Raw genomic sequence first — 16,794 nt, forward strand, 5'->3', positions numbered from 1 at the left:
CCCTTGAGCGCTCTGGCACATGGGATCTGGTTTCCTCCCTTCTGGTGTTCTTCCCATCACCTACAAATGGGTCTACAAGATTAAGATTCGCTCTGATGGTTCTCTTGAGCGTGACAAAGCGTGTCTTGTGGCCTATGGTTTTCAGCAGGAGTAGGGACGCGATTATGATGAGACATTCGCTCCTGTGGCCCACATGACCATTGTCCGCATTCTTCTTGTTGTGGCTTCTATTCGTCATTAGTCTATCTCTCAACTTGATGTTCAGAGCGCCTTTCTCAATGGCGTGTTGCGTGAGGAGGTTTATATGCAGCCACCACCAGGGTACTATGCTCCTAATGGTATGGTTTGTAGACTTCGTCGCTCCCTCTATGGTCTTAAACAGGCCCCTCGCGCCTGGTTTGAGCGCTTCGCCTCTGTGGTGACTGCCGCTGGTTTCTTGCCCAGTGATCATGATCCCGCGTTGTTTGTTCACACGTCTCCTCGTGGTCGAACTCTTCTCCTTCTCTATGTTGATGACATGATCATTACTGGTGACGACTCTGACTACATTGCCTTTGTTAAGGCTCGCCTTCGTGACCAATTCCTCATGACTGATCTTGGTCCACTTCGCTATTTTCTTGGGATTGCGATCTCCTCGATCTCTGATGGCTTCTACATCTCCCAAGAAAAGTATATTCAGAATCTTCTTGCTCGCGCTGCTCTCGGTGGTGAGCGCACAGTTGTGACTCCTATGGAGCTCAACGTTCAGCTTCGTGCCTCTGATTGTGACCCCCTTCCTAATCCCACTCGCTATCATCACCTTGTTGGCAGTCTTGTCTATCTTGCTGTTACACGTCCTGACATCTCCTATCCCGTCCACATCCCGAGTCAGCTTGTTTCAGCCCCCACCTTTGTCCACTATAGTCATCTCCTCCGTATTCTACGATATCTTTGTGGCACGATCTCTCAGCGCCTGTTCTTTCCCCGCTCCAGCTCTCTTGAGCTCCAGGCCTACTCTGATGCTATCTGGGCTAGTGATCCCTTTGATCGACGCTCGCTGTCTGCTTATCGTGTCTTTCTTGGTGGCTCTCTTATTGCCCGGAAGACAAAGAAATAGACTGCAGTTTCTCGTTCGAGTACAGAGGCTGAGTTGCGAGCCATGGCTATGTTGACGGCTGAGGTGATCTGGTTACGGTGGTTACTTGAGGATTATGGTGTGACTGCCACTACCTCGACTCCCTTACTGTCAGATAGTACTGGTGCTATCAGTATTGCGCGTGACCCGGTGAAGCATGAGCTTGATACGTCTCCAACGTATCTATAATTTATGAAGCATTCATGCTATATTACTATCTGTTTTGAATGATTATGGGCTTTATTATACACTTTTATATTACTTTTGGGACTAACCTATTAACCGGAGGCCCAGCCCATATTGCTGTTTTATTGCCTGTTTCAGTATTTCGAAGAAAAGGAATATCAAACAGAGTCCAAACGGAATGAAACCTTCGGCAGCGTGATTTTTTGGAAGAATATGATCCTGGAGACTTGGAGTCCACGTCAGAAGATCCTCGAGGAGGCCACGAGATAGGAGGTCGCGCCCCCCTTACAGGGTGGTGGCCCCCTGTCTCGTGGGCCCCTCGAGCACCCCCCGGCCGACTTCTTTTGCCTATATAAGCCTACATACCCTAAAACTATCGAATATCAAGATAGATCGGGAGTTCCGCCGCCGCAAGCCTCTGTAGCCACCAAAAACCTCTCGGGAGTCTGTTCCGGCACCCTGCCGAAGGGGGAACCCATCACTGGTGGCCATCTTCATCATCCCGGTGCTATCCATGACGAGGAGGGAGTAGTTCACCCTCGGGGCTGAGGGTATGTACCAGTAGCTATGTGTTTGATCTCTCTCTCTCTCTCTCTCGTGTTCTCTCTCGTGTTCCCTCTATGGCACGATCTTGATGTATCCCGAGCTTTGCTATTGTAGTTGGATCTTATGATGTTTCTCCACCTCTACTCTCTTGTGATGAATTGAGTTTCCCCTTTGGAGTTATCTTATCGGATTGAGTCTTTTATGAGAACACTTGATGTATGTCTTGCTGTGCTTATCTGTGGTGACAATGGGATATCATGTGCCTCTTGATGTATGTTTTGGTGACCAACTTGTGGGTTCCGCCCGTGAACCTATGCATAAGGGTTGGCACATGTTCTTGACTCTCCGGTAGAAACTTTGGGGCACTCTTTGAAGTACTTTGTATTGGTTGGATGAATCTGAGATTGTGTGATGCATATCGTATAATCATGCCCACGGATACTTGAGGTGACAATGGAGTATCTAGGTGACATTAGGGTTTTGGTTGATTTGTGTCTTAAGGTGTTATTCTAGTACAAACTCTTGAATAGATCGATCCGAAAGAATAACTTTGAGGTGGTTTCGTACCCTACCATAATCTCTACATTTGTTCTCCGCTATTAGTGGCTTTGGAGTGACTCTTTGTTGCATGTTGAGGGCTTGTTATATGATCTATCTATGTTATTATTGTTGAGAGAACTTGCACTAGTGAAAGTATGAACCCTAGGCCTTGTTTCCTATCATTGCAATATCGTTTACGCTCACTTTTATCACTTGTTACCTTGCTGTTTTTATAATTTCAGATTACAATTACCTTTATCTACTATCTATTTTGCACTTGTATCACCATCTCTTCGCTGAACTAGTGCACCTATACAATTTGCCATTGTATTGGGTGTGTTGGGGACACAAGAGACTCTTTGTTATTTGGTTGCAGGGTTGCTTGAGAGAGACCATCTTCATCCTACGCCTCCTACGGATTGATAAACCTTAGGTCATCCACTTGCGGGAAGTTTGCTACTGTCCTACAAACCTGTGCACTTGCAGGCCCAACAACGTCTACAAGAAGAAGGTTGTGTAGTAGACATCAAGTTCTTTTCTGGCGCCGTTGCCGGGGAGGCTAGGTAAAGGGCACTCACTCACACCCTGTCAACTAAGCTCTTTTCTGGCGCCGTTGCCGGGGAGGTGAGTGCTTGAAGGTATATCTTTAGATCTTGCAATTGAATCTTTTTGTTTCTTGTTTTATCACTAGTTTAGTTTATAAAAGAAAACTACAAAAAGAAAATGGAGTTAAGTTTGTCTCATACGCTTCATCTTTTTAATATCTTTCGTGAGAATGATGGAAGGAAAATTGTGCTCAAGTGTTAGAAGAAGAATGCATTAGAATGTTTGGTACTATATTTTTGAATGATGAGCATGATTGCAATGTTGTTAGTATGAATTCCTTGAATATCCATGATGCTAATGATATGCAAAGCCACAAGCTTGGGGAAGCTATGTTTAATGAATATGATATTTTTAGTCCCCCAAGTTTTGATGAGAATATTTATTATGATGAAAGCATGCCTTCTATTTATGATGATTATATTGATGAAAGTGGGTTTGGAAGAGTGTCAACTTTAGGAAGTAGTGATCCCACTATTTTGGAGGATGTTGAATCTTATTGTGATGAACATGAAAGTGGATTTGGAAGAGTGCCAACTTTATTTAGTGATGATTCCACTATTTCGGAAGAGGTTCCAATTGATTATGAGAACAAAGTTGCTATCTATGATGATTATTGTGATGACTTGTATGCTATTAGGAATAATGATAACCATGAAACTTGTCATCATGATTTTAGTTTTCAATTGGATTATGCCTCACATGATAATTATTTTGTTGAGTTTGCTCCCACTACTATTCGTGAGAAGAATTTTGCTTATGTGGAGAGTAGTAAAATTTATATGCTTGTAGATCATGAAAAGAATGCTTTAGGTGCTGGTTATATTGTTGAATTCATTCATGATGCTACTGAAAATTATTGTGAGGGAGGAACATATGCTTGTAGGATTAGCAATAATATCAAGTTTCCTCTCTATGTGCTTAAAGTTTTGAAGCTATGCTTGTTTTGCCTTCCTATGCTAGTTGATTATTTTTTCCATAAGTTGTTTGCTCACAAAATCCCTAGGCATAGGAAGTGTGTTAGGCTTAAATGTGCTAGTCATATGCTTCCTGATGCTCCCGTTATGTTTCAATTCTTATCTTTTATGTGAGCATCATTGTCATCATCATGCCTAGCTAAAAAGGCATTAATGAAAAGCACTTGTTGGGAGACAACCCAATATTTACCCTTACTATTTTTGTGTGTCCACATGATTATTCTACTGTATTAATCATGTTTTATAGATTTTGTTTCAATAAAGTGCCAAGTAGAACCTTTGAGAAGACTTGGGTGAAGTTTATATGATCTTGCTGTAAAAACAGAAACTTTAGCGGTTACGAGATTAGTTGCCATTTTTTACTGGAGAGTGCTTTTAGGTTGATTCTTTTTGAAGATGATTAATAGTCAAATTCCTCAGGTCCACCAATTTATTTCATAATTTGTGGGGTTCCAGAAGTATACGTTTGATACAGATTATTACAGACTGTTCTGTTTTTAACAGATTCTGTTTTCTATGTGTTGTTTGCTTATTTTGATGCATCTATGGCTAGTATTAAGTGGCATGAACCATAGAGAAGTTGGAATACAGTAGGGTTAAAACCAATATTAATTTATAATGAGTTCATTACAGTACCTAAGTGGTGGTTTTACTTTCTTATACTAACGGAGCTTACGAGTTTTGTTTTGAGTTTTGTGTGGTTGAAGTTTTCAAGTTTTGGGTAAAGATTCGATGGACTATGGAATAAGGATTGGAAAGAGCCTAATCTTGGGGATGCCCAAGGCACCCCAAGGCAATATTCAAGGACAACCAAGAGCCTAAGCTTGGGGATGCCCCGGAAGGCATCCCCTCTTTCGTCTTCGTTCATCGGTAACTTTACTTGGAGCTATATTTTTATTCACCACATGATATGTGTTTTGCTTGGAGCGTCAATTTCTTTTGTTAGTTTTTGCTTGCTGTTAGTTATAATAATGTTTTGCATCTTTAGTTTCAATAAAAAATTTAAGGATAGCCTTTGCCGTGCTTGTTTTGCTAGTTTACATGTTGCCGTTTGAAAACAGAAAGTTTACCGCTGTTGCAAAAATCCCCTAGAAAAGTCAGAGAATGGTATAATGTTGAATATTTTTGCATATTAAGCTCTGATAAATTTATTACATTGGTAATTTTAGTTCATAATTTTTGGAGTCAGGGAAGTATTGATACTCTTGCATTCTTTACAGACTGTACTATTTTGGCAGATTGCTGTTATGGTTGCATTGTTTGCATATGTTTGCTTGTTTAATGATTCTATTTGAGGATAGGAGTATTAAATATGTAGAGGCATTTAGTATGCAATGTTGAATAATTATTTAAGTGATTTGTTACAGTAGAAAATGATAAGGTTTTGCATTGGTTTATACTAACCTATCTCACGAGTTCTTGTTGAGTTTGTTGCGAATGAAGCTTTTGATAAAAAGAGAAACCATGATATGAGAGGAATTAAGGAGGCAAAAAAGTTCAAGCTTGTGGATGCCCAAGGCACCCCAAGATATTATTTCAAGAAGTCTCAAGCATCTAAGCTTGGGGATGCCCCGGTAGGCATCCCACCTTTCTTCTTCAACAACTATCGGTTAGTATTAGTTGAGCCTAAGTTTTTGCTTCTTCACACGAGTTGTGCTATCCTTGCAATGTCATTTTATTTTGTTTTGCTTTGCTTGCTGTTTGAATAAGATACCAAGATCTGAAATTCTTTAATGAGAGAGAGTCTTCATATAGTTGCATAATATTTAGCTACTCATTGGTCTTCACTTATATCTTTTTGGACTAGTTTTTCATTTACTCGTGTGCTTCACTTATATCCTATGAGTAAATGGTTGAATGAGTTGAATGTCATAAATCTGAAATTATATATGCCTCATTTGCTTATCCCATGGGGATTATTGACTTCACATCTAAGAAGTAGAGGTTGTAAATTTGTTGACGGTTAGCAAGCATTGTATTAGTGATTTGAAAAATTCATGAAAGAATATTTAAGGAAGAGAGATTTCACATATAAATATATTATCATAGACATCTTTTATAATTGTGAGCACTCATTAAGTATGACATGCTAAAGAGTTGATGTTGGACAAGGAAGACAACGTAATGGGTTATGTTTTCTCGCATCTCAGTTAAAGTATATTGTCATGGATCATTCAAACATGTTGAGCTTGCCTTTCCCCCTCATGCTAGCCAAAAATTCCTAGCACCAAGTAGAGATACTACTTGTGCTTCCAAATATCCTTAAACCCAGTTTTGCCATGAGAGTCCACCATACCTACCTATGGATTGAGTAAGATCCTTCAAGTAAGTTGTCATCGGTGCAAGCAATAAAAATTGCTCTCTAAATATGCATGACTTATTAGTGCGGAGAAAATAAGCTTTGTACGAACTTGTTATGGAAGCAATAAAAGCGACGGACTGCATAATAAAGGTCCATATACAAGGGGCAATATAAAGTGACGTTCTTTCGCATTAAGATTTTGTGTATCCAACCCTAAAAGCGCATGACAACCTCTGCTTCCCTCTGCGAAGGGCCTATCTTTTACTTTATGTCTTTTACTTTATGCAAGAGTCAAGGTGATCTTCACCTTTCCCTTTTTCATTTTATCCTTTGGCAAGCACTTTGTGTTAGGGTGATCCTGATATATATATCCAATTGGATGTACGTTAGCATGAACTATTATTGTTGACATCACCCAAAGGTGAATACGTTTGGAGGCAACATTATAAGCCCCAATCTTTCTCTGTGTCTGATTAAAACTTCATAACCACAAGTATTGCGTGAGTGTTAGCAATTGTAGAGGACTATATGATAGTTGAGTATGTGAAGTTTGCTAAATCAAAGCTCTGACATAGACTCTTCCTGAAAGTAAGATGAATTGCAATTGTTTGATGACTAAGAATGAAGTTTGCTAGTTTTCAAGAAAGTTTATGGTCTATGCTTTAACATGTGAATTGCTTGTTACTAGTTCGTGAAAAGTTTTATGAGATGAACTACTGTTATGACATATAATGATGCTAGTAAAGGTGATTGAAATTATCATTGATCAAACTTGTGCACCTCTAGCATTCACACTTCATAAATTCTTTTTTTATCATTTACCTACTCGAGGACGAGTAGGAATTAAGCTTGGGGATGCTGATACGTCTCCAATGTATCTATAATTTATGAAGCATTCATGCTATATTACTATCTGTTTTGAATGATTATGGGCTTTATTATACACTTTTATATTACTTTTGGGACTAACCTATTAACCGGAGGCCCAGCCCATATTGCTGTTTTATTGCCTGTTTCAGTATTTCGAAGAAACGGAATATCAAACGGAGTCCAAATGGAGTGAAACCTTCGGCAGCGTGATTTTTTGGAAGAATATGATCCTGGAGACTTGGAGTCCACGTCAGAAGATCCTCGAGGAGGCCACGAGATAGGAGGCCACGCCCCCCTTACAGGGTGGTGCCCCCCCTGTCTCGTGGGCCCCTCGAGCACCCCCCCCCCCGGCCGACTTCTTTCGCCTATATAAGCCTATGTACCCTAAAACTATCGAATATCAAGATAGATCGGGAGTTCCGCCGCCGCAAGCCTCTGTAGCCACCAAAAACCTATCGGGAGTCTGTTCCGGCACCCTGCCGGAGGGGGAACCCATCACCAGTGACCATCTTCATCATCCCGGCGCTATCCATGACGAGGAGGGAGTAGTTCACCCTCGGGGCTGAGGGTATGTACCAGTAGCTATGTATTTGATCTCTCTCTCTCTCGTGTTCCCCCTATGGCACGATCTTGATGTATCCCGAGCTTTGCTATTGTAGTTGGATCTTATGATGTTTCTCCCCCTCTACTCTCTTGTGATGAATTGAGTTTCCCCTTTGGAGTTATCTTATCGGATTGCATCTTTTATGAGAACACTTGATGTATGTCTTGCCGTGCTTATCTGTGGTGACAATGGGATATCATGTGCCTCTTGATGTATGTTTTGGTGACCAACTTGCGGGTTCCGCCCATGAACCTATGCATAAGGGTTGGCACACGTTCTTGACTCTCCGGTAGAAACTTTGGGGCACTCTTTGAAGTACTTTGTGTTGGTTGGATGAATCTGAGATTGTGTGATGCATATCGTATAATCATGCCCACGGATACTTGAGGTGACAATGGAGTATCTAGGTGACATTAGGGTTTTGGTTGATTTGTGTCTTAAGGTGTTATTCTAGTACAAACTCTTGAATAGATCGATCCAAAAGAATAACTTTGAGGTGGTTTCGTACCCTACCATAATCTCTACGTTTGTTCTCCGCTATTAGTGGCTTTGGAGTGACTCTTTGTTGCATGTTGAGGGCTTGTTATATGATCTATCTATGTTATTATTGTTGAGAGAACTTGCACTAGTGAAAGTATGAACCCTAGGCCTTGTTTCCTATCATTGCAATATCGTTTACGCTCATTTTTATCACTTGTTACCTTACTGTTTTTATAATTTCAGATTACAATTACCTTTATCTACTATCTATTTTGCACTTCTATCACCATCTCTTCGCCGAACTAGTGCACCTATACAATTTGCCATTGTATTTGGTGTGTTGGGGACACAAGAGACTATTTGTTATTTGGTTGCAGGGTTGCTTGAGAAGACCATCTTCATCCTACGCCTCCTACGGATTGATAAACCTTAGGTCATCTACTTGAGGAAAGTTTGCTACTGTCCTACAAACCTGTGCACCTGCAGGCCCAATAACGTCTACAAGAAGAATGTTGTGTAGTAGACATTAGAGCTCGCCAAGCACATCGGTGTGAATGCCCACTTTGTGCGTGCTGCTGTGCAGGATCAGACTCTCGCTCTTCACTATGTGCCCTCTAAGTTACAGTTGGCGGACTTCTTCACAAAGGCACAGACTCGAGCGCAGCATGACTTTTTCCTCTCCAAACTCAGTGTTGTTGATCCACCATGAGTTTGAGGGGGGGTGTTAGGTGTGTATAATTCCTTGCTGTACATCCCCATTGTATAAGGGGCTTTTCTGCACTTTACCACATCTGTATATGTACTGGCCTTTGGCCCTCGGTAAATCCAGTTGTTGTTTATCCAACAATTAGAAGCCTAGTTTCTAGTTGTGATATTTTTAGGTAGTGCCAGATATATTCTTGTTGTGATATTTTTTTGGTGGTGCTAGTTATTTTCTGATTTGCTTGGCCACTCAACGTGTATGCTCATGTTGCGCATGCATGAAGGAAAACACCTTTTAAAAGAAACATCAGATGAAGGAATCACTTCGGGTGTGCTAATCAGATGGTAGGGCAAGACCGTAAGGCAGATGAGACATGAAAGACGGCTACTCTTGAAGTTTTCATAGTTTGATTGATCGATTGGCATGAACTAATGAGATCGGCATGCATTCATGATTGATGTTTCACTAAGAAGAAATCGATAAGGCGACAAATTCATACATCGATTGATATTTGATTTACATTTACCGTATGACAAATCTGCGCCGTCGTATCTTGTTGCTTAAACTTGTATACTTCCTATATTATCTTGTATTTTTTTTATCATGGTATCACCTCAGGTTCTATGTTGTTGCTGTCAAAAGTAGGGGATTAAATATTGAGGAGCCTAATTTTTTAGGCACTTCTCACACAAAACTATAATGATTATAAATGATTGCACATAAGGAAAAGTTGTGCCGGCAACCTGTAAATTTTAGGACAATATGTAACATGTTCTCCAAAAGATTCAAATACCGACGTTCCTGTTAGCGTAAACTAAAGCGCTAGCGAAGCCATGGGCCTGACTTAAAACAACTTCCTGCTAACTAAAAGAAGGCCTTAAAACCATTCCTTGTGTCCCACAAAAGCGTAAAAACGAGTATTGCCAGCCTTAAAAAGGACGGCGACAGACATCCGCTCCACTCGTCAGAAGTTAGCCCCATATAAATTTGAATCACAACTTAACAGGCTGTCCGAGATTGCGAGTCTGCCTCGTGCATGTGTGTCTCCTCATTGTCCAAAGGACTCGAATACCGACGTGCCTGTTAGCGCAAACTAAAGCGCCAGCGAAGCCCTGGGCCTGACTCAAAACAACTTCCCGCTAACTAAAAAAAGGCCTTAACACCATCCCTTGTGTCCTACAAAAGCCTAAAAACAAGTATTGTCAATCTTAAAAAGGACGTCGACGGGTCTCCGCTCCACTCCTTCAGAAGTTAGCCCCATATAAATTTGGATCACAACCAAACAGGCTGTCCGAGCTTGCAAGCCCGCCTCGTGCATGTGTGTCTCCTCATTCTCCAAAGGACTCGAATACCGATTTGTCTGTTAGCGCAAACTAAAGTGCTAGCGAAGCCCTGAGTCTAACTTAAAACAACTTCCTGCTAACTAAAAAAAGCCCTTAAAACCATCCCTTGTGTCCTACAAAAGCCTAAAAACGAGTATTGTCAGTCGGCGACGGGCCTCCACTCCACTCCGTCAGAAGGAGCCCCATATAACTTTGGATCACAACTTAACATGTTATCCGAGCTTGTGAGCCCGCCTCGTGCATGTGTGTCTCCTCATCTCCGACGGCGCCTTCCTTCGAGCTGTAGTGGCGGCTCCGGTGTGGCAGCGTGTCGAGGCAACGGTGGTTGTTCCCCAGGTGGTGTCTGCCTTTGGCGACGCGCCGACCTGGTGGTGTGGTGGGCACGGGGCGCCTAGCAACGGGCTTTTGCCTGCGTTACTCCGGCCTTGGCGGCCTTGTGCCTGCATTCTCTAGTGTCCATGGTTTGCCGCGCCCCGACGGCTACGGCCCGACTGCTGGGATCTGCATTCTCGCCGGCGACTAGCTTGTCGAAGTCGCCAGCCGCCGTTGTTTTCCTGCGCTAGTCCTTTTTGCCTCGTCGGCTCCCCGACCCGACCCTGTACACTTCCATGCCTCACTCTTGTGCCAGAGCCCCATCAACCCAGTTTTCGACACGACAATTTCGACCATCGACCTAGCCACATCACCTCCGTATCCGGATCCGGCAGCTATGAGATTACTCGGACTTCATCTGCGAACCCTAGGTCCGGTTCTTGAGGCGCCGATCTCCTTCATGAAGGCGTCGCCGGTGTTTGCTTTGGCGACGTTGGGCATCATGCTGGTGTTGTTTCATGCTTGGTTTCAGGTCGAGCATCCTTGTTCCTCGGCTTCGGGCACCATGTTCATTCGTGTCATGTGAAACTTCCCGTGTCTACAAAACATGCCAGCTTCAATACGATTCTCTTTGGCGTGCTGCCCACCTAATCTTTAGTATCAAAAATGAAGTTCGTGCGCTGATTTTCACCATTCACTTATTTGACTCATTCTCAGTCAATGCTTCAGACTTCCTTCTTGAACAGAGCTCAAACTCGTGATTGTATAATAGAGAAGGAAACAGAGCTCAAACTCGTGATTGTACAATAGAGAAGGAATCAGTCGAAATAATTAGTGCTTGGCGCCAGCTACGAAGAAACCCACATTTCTGAAATGCAAAGAGCTCCGCATCAAAATAAAGTATCATCCACACAATAGGCGACAATGAATTTTCTCCATTGACAGCATTTTCCTAGAGCAAGAAATAAAATACAATAACACTCTATTGTTCTCTTTGTCCACAGTGAAGGCGGAAACGGCTACAAGTAATAACATGGGATATTGCCCGCATAAAACTGTAACATAATAGCCGTAAACAGGAAAAACGATGTGGCTGGCTGTACTCACGAATCCAACTGAAAAGCCCCATGGCATACAATAGAAGTTCGTTCACACTGGGCAGAGAAGCAGTGTACAGTGGTGACACAACCGAGCACAATTTCAATACAAACGCCCCTGGCTTCTTTCTAGCTTTGCTTGATCATCTCGTTTGGACTATTCCAGCGTTTATGAGCTTTTGGATCTTCTGTGCTACTCCAGGGTCCTTCAGATGATCCTGAGCAGCCCTAGGGTTCTCCTGGAAATCCATCAACACCTGCAAAACATTTCCAGCGTCATTTGTATGAACAAATAGACCGAGTGGCATTACTCTCACAACGAACTGAGATTCGATGATACCTGTCGCATGATAGGATCGGTAAGGATGTTCTGGATTTCCGGGTCCTGCATAGCTTTACTCTACAAAAATAACAAGGACGGTTAGTGATGTTGAGTTTTTGAAACAGCCAACATAAAGAACCAATGAAGTGCATCAAGAGGTTTACCTGTTTCTCCTGCAAATCTTCCTGACTTATGTCACCCCTGTTAGCCTTGTTGATCTGCTCAACACACCTGCAAAGGCCAACAGCATATAAGTTTGTTTATGCATATTTTCAAAACATAAAGTGACTAGACTAAATGGTTATATGGCATAACTTCGTTACCTCCTTATACCATCAAGCAGTTCCTGGTTATTCGGGTCATGCTTCAACCCAGCCTGGTAAGTTTCCATTGCCTTTTCATATTCCTTCATGAAAAACTGAACTGCACCTTTTCTTGTATACCCTTTGGTGAAGGTTGGGTCTAGCTCAATACACTTCTCTGCGTCTTTAAGACCTTCAGGCATGGCTCCCAACTTGGTGTAGCATGCAGCCCTATTACTGTACACCTGTAGGTGAAGTGGTAAACCATTAAAACAGTTAAAACTGTAACAAACATATGTAGAATGATAGACAAGACAATACACAACTGCAGTCAACAAATGCAATAAACAGGCGTACATGACAACAAAAGGAAAAGGGGGCAGCAGCTGAGAGTTGATTGAAGTTCAGGTGCAATTTCAAAATTGTTAAAGGCCTATGAAAGAAGTGCCAAGTGATACGAAAAACAGGACACTTTAAAGCAAACATACATATTTCAGTGGTCTACAATCTGCTGAGTTCCATATGTTGTAGAGTTGCAAAACTTGCAACTACCTCTATCATCACACTGTCCCAGAGGTTCCATATATTGGAACAATGAAACAAACTTTTCCGTCGCATATATACTTATGGAATAGATAAATCCCGAACGTTCGATTTTTAAGCATGCTAATCCGAACTCTTTTCATGGCAACTTTAGTTAAGGCGATTTTGACAAACATGGCAATTTTCTGATAAAAAATCGAACTGGAACAAAGTTGCCACCTCGTAGCAACTAAAGTTGCCATCAAAAAATGTTTGGGATGACATGCTTAAATTCCGAATGTTCGGGACTTACTAAGGTCCTATACTTAAGCTACTTCAAAGAAAAACAACCAACAGGGACTAAAAAAGTTTACCCTAGCATCCTTCGGGTTCCTCCTGATAGCCTCATTGTAATGCTTTATTGCTTCTGGATACTTCTGCTGCTTGAACATCTCATTACCTACAAAACCATCAGATAAGCAAGCCTGCGACGAGCATAAAAAGCAACTCTAAAGATAAATCTGCAACAAACAGATACTACCAGAAGAAGATGAAAGGAGCATGGAAGACTAATGATGACAACGCAATGCCACTCTTACCTTTCTCCCTCTCCTCATCAGCTAACTTCGGGTCATAATACTCTTGTTGCTCCAAGTCTTTCTTTGCCTTCTCAGCCTCATTTAGCCTTTTAAGAGTGTCTGGATTCCGATGCTCAGTTAGAGCCTTCTGGAAAGTCTCAATGGCAATATCATAGTCCTTGGAGTTCTTAGCAAGTTTGGCCAGAGCAGTTCCTTTTCTTGTTAGTGCCCTTGCAACCATCTTGAAATCAGCACGAAGTTCTCTTCCCCTCTCCACAGCCTTATCACAGTCCTCAATGCACTCATCGTACTGGAGACAGGAAATGATAAGACTCCAATAAACAAGAAATAACATATATTACCAGGATATATTTAGTTGCAGAAAATAAGGAGGGACAGTAATCAGCTCTATGGATGGTCGCAAATCTCTAACCATAACACTACGCTCTTCTTACTCAAAAGTAAACAAAAATGGCATGTTAAGGCAACACACATCCAAGAGCACGCAGCTGCTTCTAAGAATCTTTTCCATCACTATATTGTAGAAAACCTTCACGGATTGATATTAAGAAAATGCAGCTTTTCCCTCTAGGGTCATATCTATATTTGCTGTTCACTCTGCAACCTTTATGGATATACAATAGCCATATACTGCCAAAGATGTGGCAACTGTATGGTTTGCTGCCATAATTGTGGCATGCCACACCTCCTTATCTACCCAAATTCAAAGGGCAAGGGTGTGTCATTATATTCACATCAAAATGGAAACAGAATATTTCTATTAGTATGACACCTGTACAATGTCAATCTGTATTACATGCACAGCTCCAACGCAGGCGTCGGTCATCACCTAAGCCAATATACCAGTCTGTATTTCAGTACAGGGCTACCTGTAAGAGCAACTAGCAGATGCGCTATATTCCCACCGCAAAATCGTTTTACCCCCTAAAACGATTTTGCGGGAAGTGATGCTCCCCAGCAGAACAGATCCCACGAAAGCTTACTGCAAATTAAACAACATAGTTCCCGCTACAAAGTTCATCACACAGGAATTCATCATATACATAGATAAAACAGATCTAAGTGTGGGAGCTGCGGTGGCTCAGTGCTGGACGCCGAGGAAGAACGCCTCCACCGACTGGCGGCAAGAGTGGGCGAAGGTGTGCTCCTCCTTCGCCGCGGCGAGCCTGTCGACAGCCCCTTCTCCGCATCGGTGTGCGGGTAGAACTCCTCGTGGAGGCGTTTGAAGTGGGCCCAAGTGGCTTGTTGGGACTGTCAAGCCTCGACGGGGGGAGGAGGGAGCTGCCGGCCTCCACGTTGTCGTGGAAGATCTTGCGCGGCAGTGACAAACCACGCCTGTGTGCGGATCCCGCCATCGATCGTTAGAAAAAAGCTTTGCATGGGGTGGAATCGCTCGCCGTAGAGAGAAAGGTAGTGGCGGCTAGCAGCAGAGGAAATGCAAGACGGGAACCCAAAGCGCATGTCGTCTGGTAGATATAGCGGCCAAAGTGCGGTTCTGCTGGCCGCTTGTATAATTTTTACGGGCCGGGCTAAATATAGTGGACCTGTTCGGGCCACAAAACACGAAAAAACGCTATATCAGCCGGAATTATGCGGGCCGGCAAGGTTATAGGGCATCTCCCGCGGCAAAGGAGGACACGCCTACGCCCACGCTTGCCGCAGGTCGGCAGAAGCGTTCTTCCTTGGCGTCAACAATTGAGCCACCGCCTCCCTATCTATTAGATGTAAGTTTATCTATGTATTTGTAGCGGGAAATATGTATGATCTATGTTTTAAAATTTGCAGTATGTGATAGCGGACCTGTTCCTCCCGGGGCGAGTCAGTTCTCACAAAATCATTTTAGGGGGAACCGTGAAACGATTTTGTGGGATGGGAATATAGCACATATACTTATGGTTAGTTTTAGGCCTCTTTCAATTGTCCTATTAGTCCCCAAAACCTCTTGTATCTAGAACCCAGACCATCTTACCTTGATGTTCATCAGTTTAGCACATCAATCAAACCGCTGATCCCCTCAACTGCTAGTCACTATATATATGCAGCACGTGCCATGACCTAATTGCCCGATAGTCAACTACTACTACCAATGCTTACAGTGTAGCAACCAATCATATACACAGTAGGGGTGAACTGAAGATCAGATCCTTAACTTTTAAGGCATGGAATCTGTACAATAAACCTCACCTTGCCCATTTCGATGTACACCGCTGCTCGGTTAGTGAGGTAGGAGATGTCCTCGTCATCAAGTTCCAAGGCCTTTGTGTAATGCTGGATCGCCGTCTCGAAGTCCTTCTTCTTGTAGGATGCATTCCCTGCCTCCTTCTCCTTCAGAGCAGCAGCTTTCCTCTCCTTCCGCTCCTTCTCCTCATCAGACACCTCCATCGGCTCCGGTTGTGGCTCAGGCTCCATCTCCCTCGCCTTTGTCTCGGGCTGCTGCTTCTGCTGCTGCGGCGGCTGCGACGGCGAGGAAGACTGCGGGAAATCGGAGTCCTGGGGCGTCTGGATCTTGATGTTAAGCATGAGGCTGAGCACCTGCATCATGCGCGGGTCGGACAGGTACGTGTTGAGGCTGCTGGGATTCCGCTGCACCTCCCGCAGCATCTGCATGAAGTCCGGCTGGTCGAGGTAGGCGCGCGTAGCGGGGTCGGAAGCGATCTTGGTCCAGAGCTCGGGGCCCTGGAACATCTGGCCGATCGCGTCGGCGCCACCAGACGGCGCGCGGCGCGGCGGGGCGGCCGCGGCCTTCTTGGCGTCAGCGAGGCCGGCCTTGAGGCCCTCGTTGCTGGGATCGAGGGCGAGGCCCTTCTCGTAGGCGGCGGCGGCGCTGGCGGCATCGCCGAGACCGAGGTGGGCGGCGCCGAGGCGCGAGTAGCCCTTGGCCCAGTCGGGCTTGAGCTCGACGGTCTTCTCGGCGTCGGCGAGCGCGTCGGAGTAGCGGTGGATCGAGGCGAGCGCCGCCGAGCGGTTGGAGTATAGCACGTGGTTGGCGGGGGCGAGCGCGATGGCGTCGGAGAAGTGCCCCGCCGCCTCCTCGAAGCGGCCGGCCGAGAAGGCCGCATTACCTTTGGCCTTCGCCTCGTCGGCCATGGCGGGCGGGCGGTCCGATCGGATCGGGGGCGGGCCGGGGAAGCTTCGAGAAGGTTTGGCGGCTGGGTGGAGGAGGACAAATCCTGGGGTTAGATGGGGATTAAGGCGGAGCAGCAGCAGAGTTTTCTACTAAAGACCGGGGCCGGGCCGAGCTCGCTCGCTCAAGGGTTCCGGAACCTTCCCACGGCCACTGCAGCGACCGGACGAGCCGATGCGTCGTGGACTTCCGTTACGTACTTCCTTATTACGTTTTACGCATTGAGAAAGCGTACAATGTACAACGAC

The 16,794-nt window shown here is 44.1% G+C and overlaps 1 protein-coding gene across 1 annotated transcript; it reads right to left on the reverse strand.

Moving 5' to 3' along the window:
• Positions 1-11,450: 11,450 nt before the first annotated feature.
• LOC100682494 (hsp70-Hsp90 organizing protein-like) lies at positions 11,451-16,611 on the reverse strand. Its single transcript, NM_001405096.1, has 7 exons — positions 15,607-16,611; positions 13,423-13,711; positions 13,198-13,283; positions 12,323-12,546; positions 12,164-12,230; positions 12,018-12,077; positions 11,451-11,934 (listed from the first exon to the last, which is right to left on the reverse strand). Exons 1-7 carry the CDS (start codon positions 16,507-16,509, stop codon positions 11,821-11,823), a joined length of 1,743 nt encoding a protein of 580 aa, NP_001392025.1. The 5' UTR covers positions 16,510-16,611; the 3' UTR covers positions 11,451-11,820.
• Positions 16,612-16,794: the final 183 nt, after the last annotated feature.

This window comes from Triticum aestivum, chromosome 6B, assembly GCF_018294505.1.
Source record: "Triticum aestivum cultivar Chinese Spring chromosome 6B, IWGSC CS RefSeq v2.1, whole genome shotgun sequence".
NCBI lineage: Eukaryota > Viridiplantae > Streptophyta > Magnoliopsida > Poales > Poaceae > Triticum > Triticum aestivum.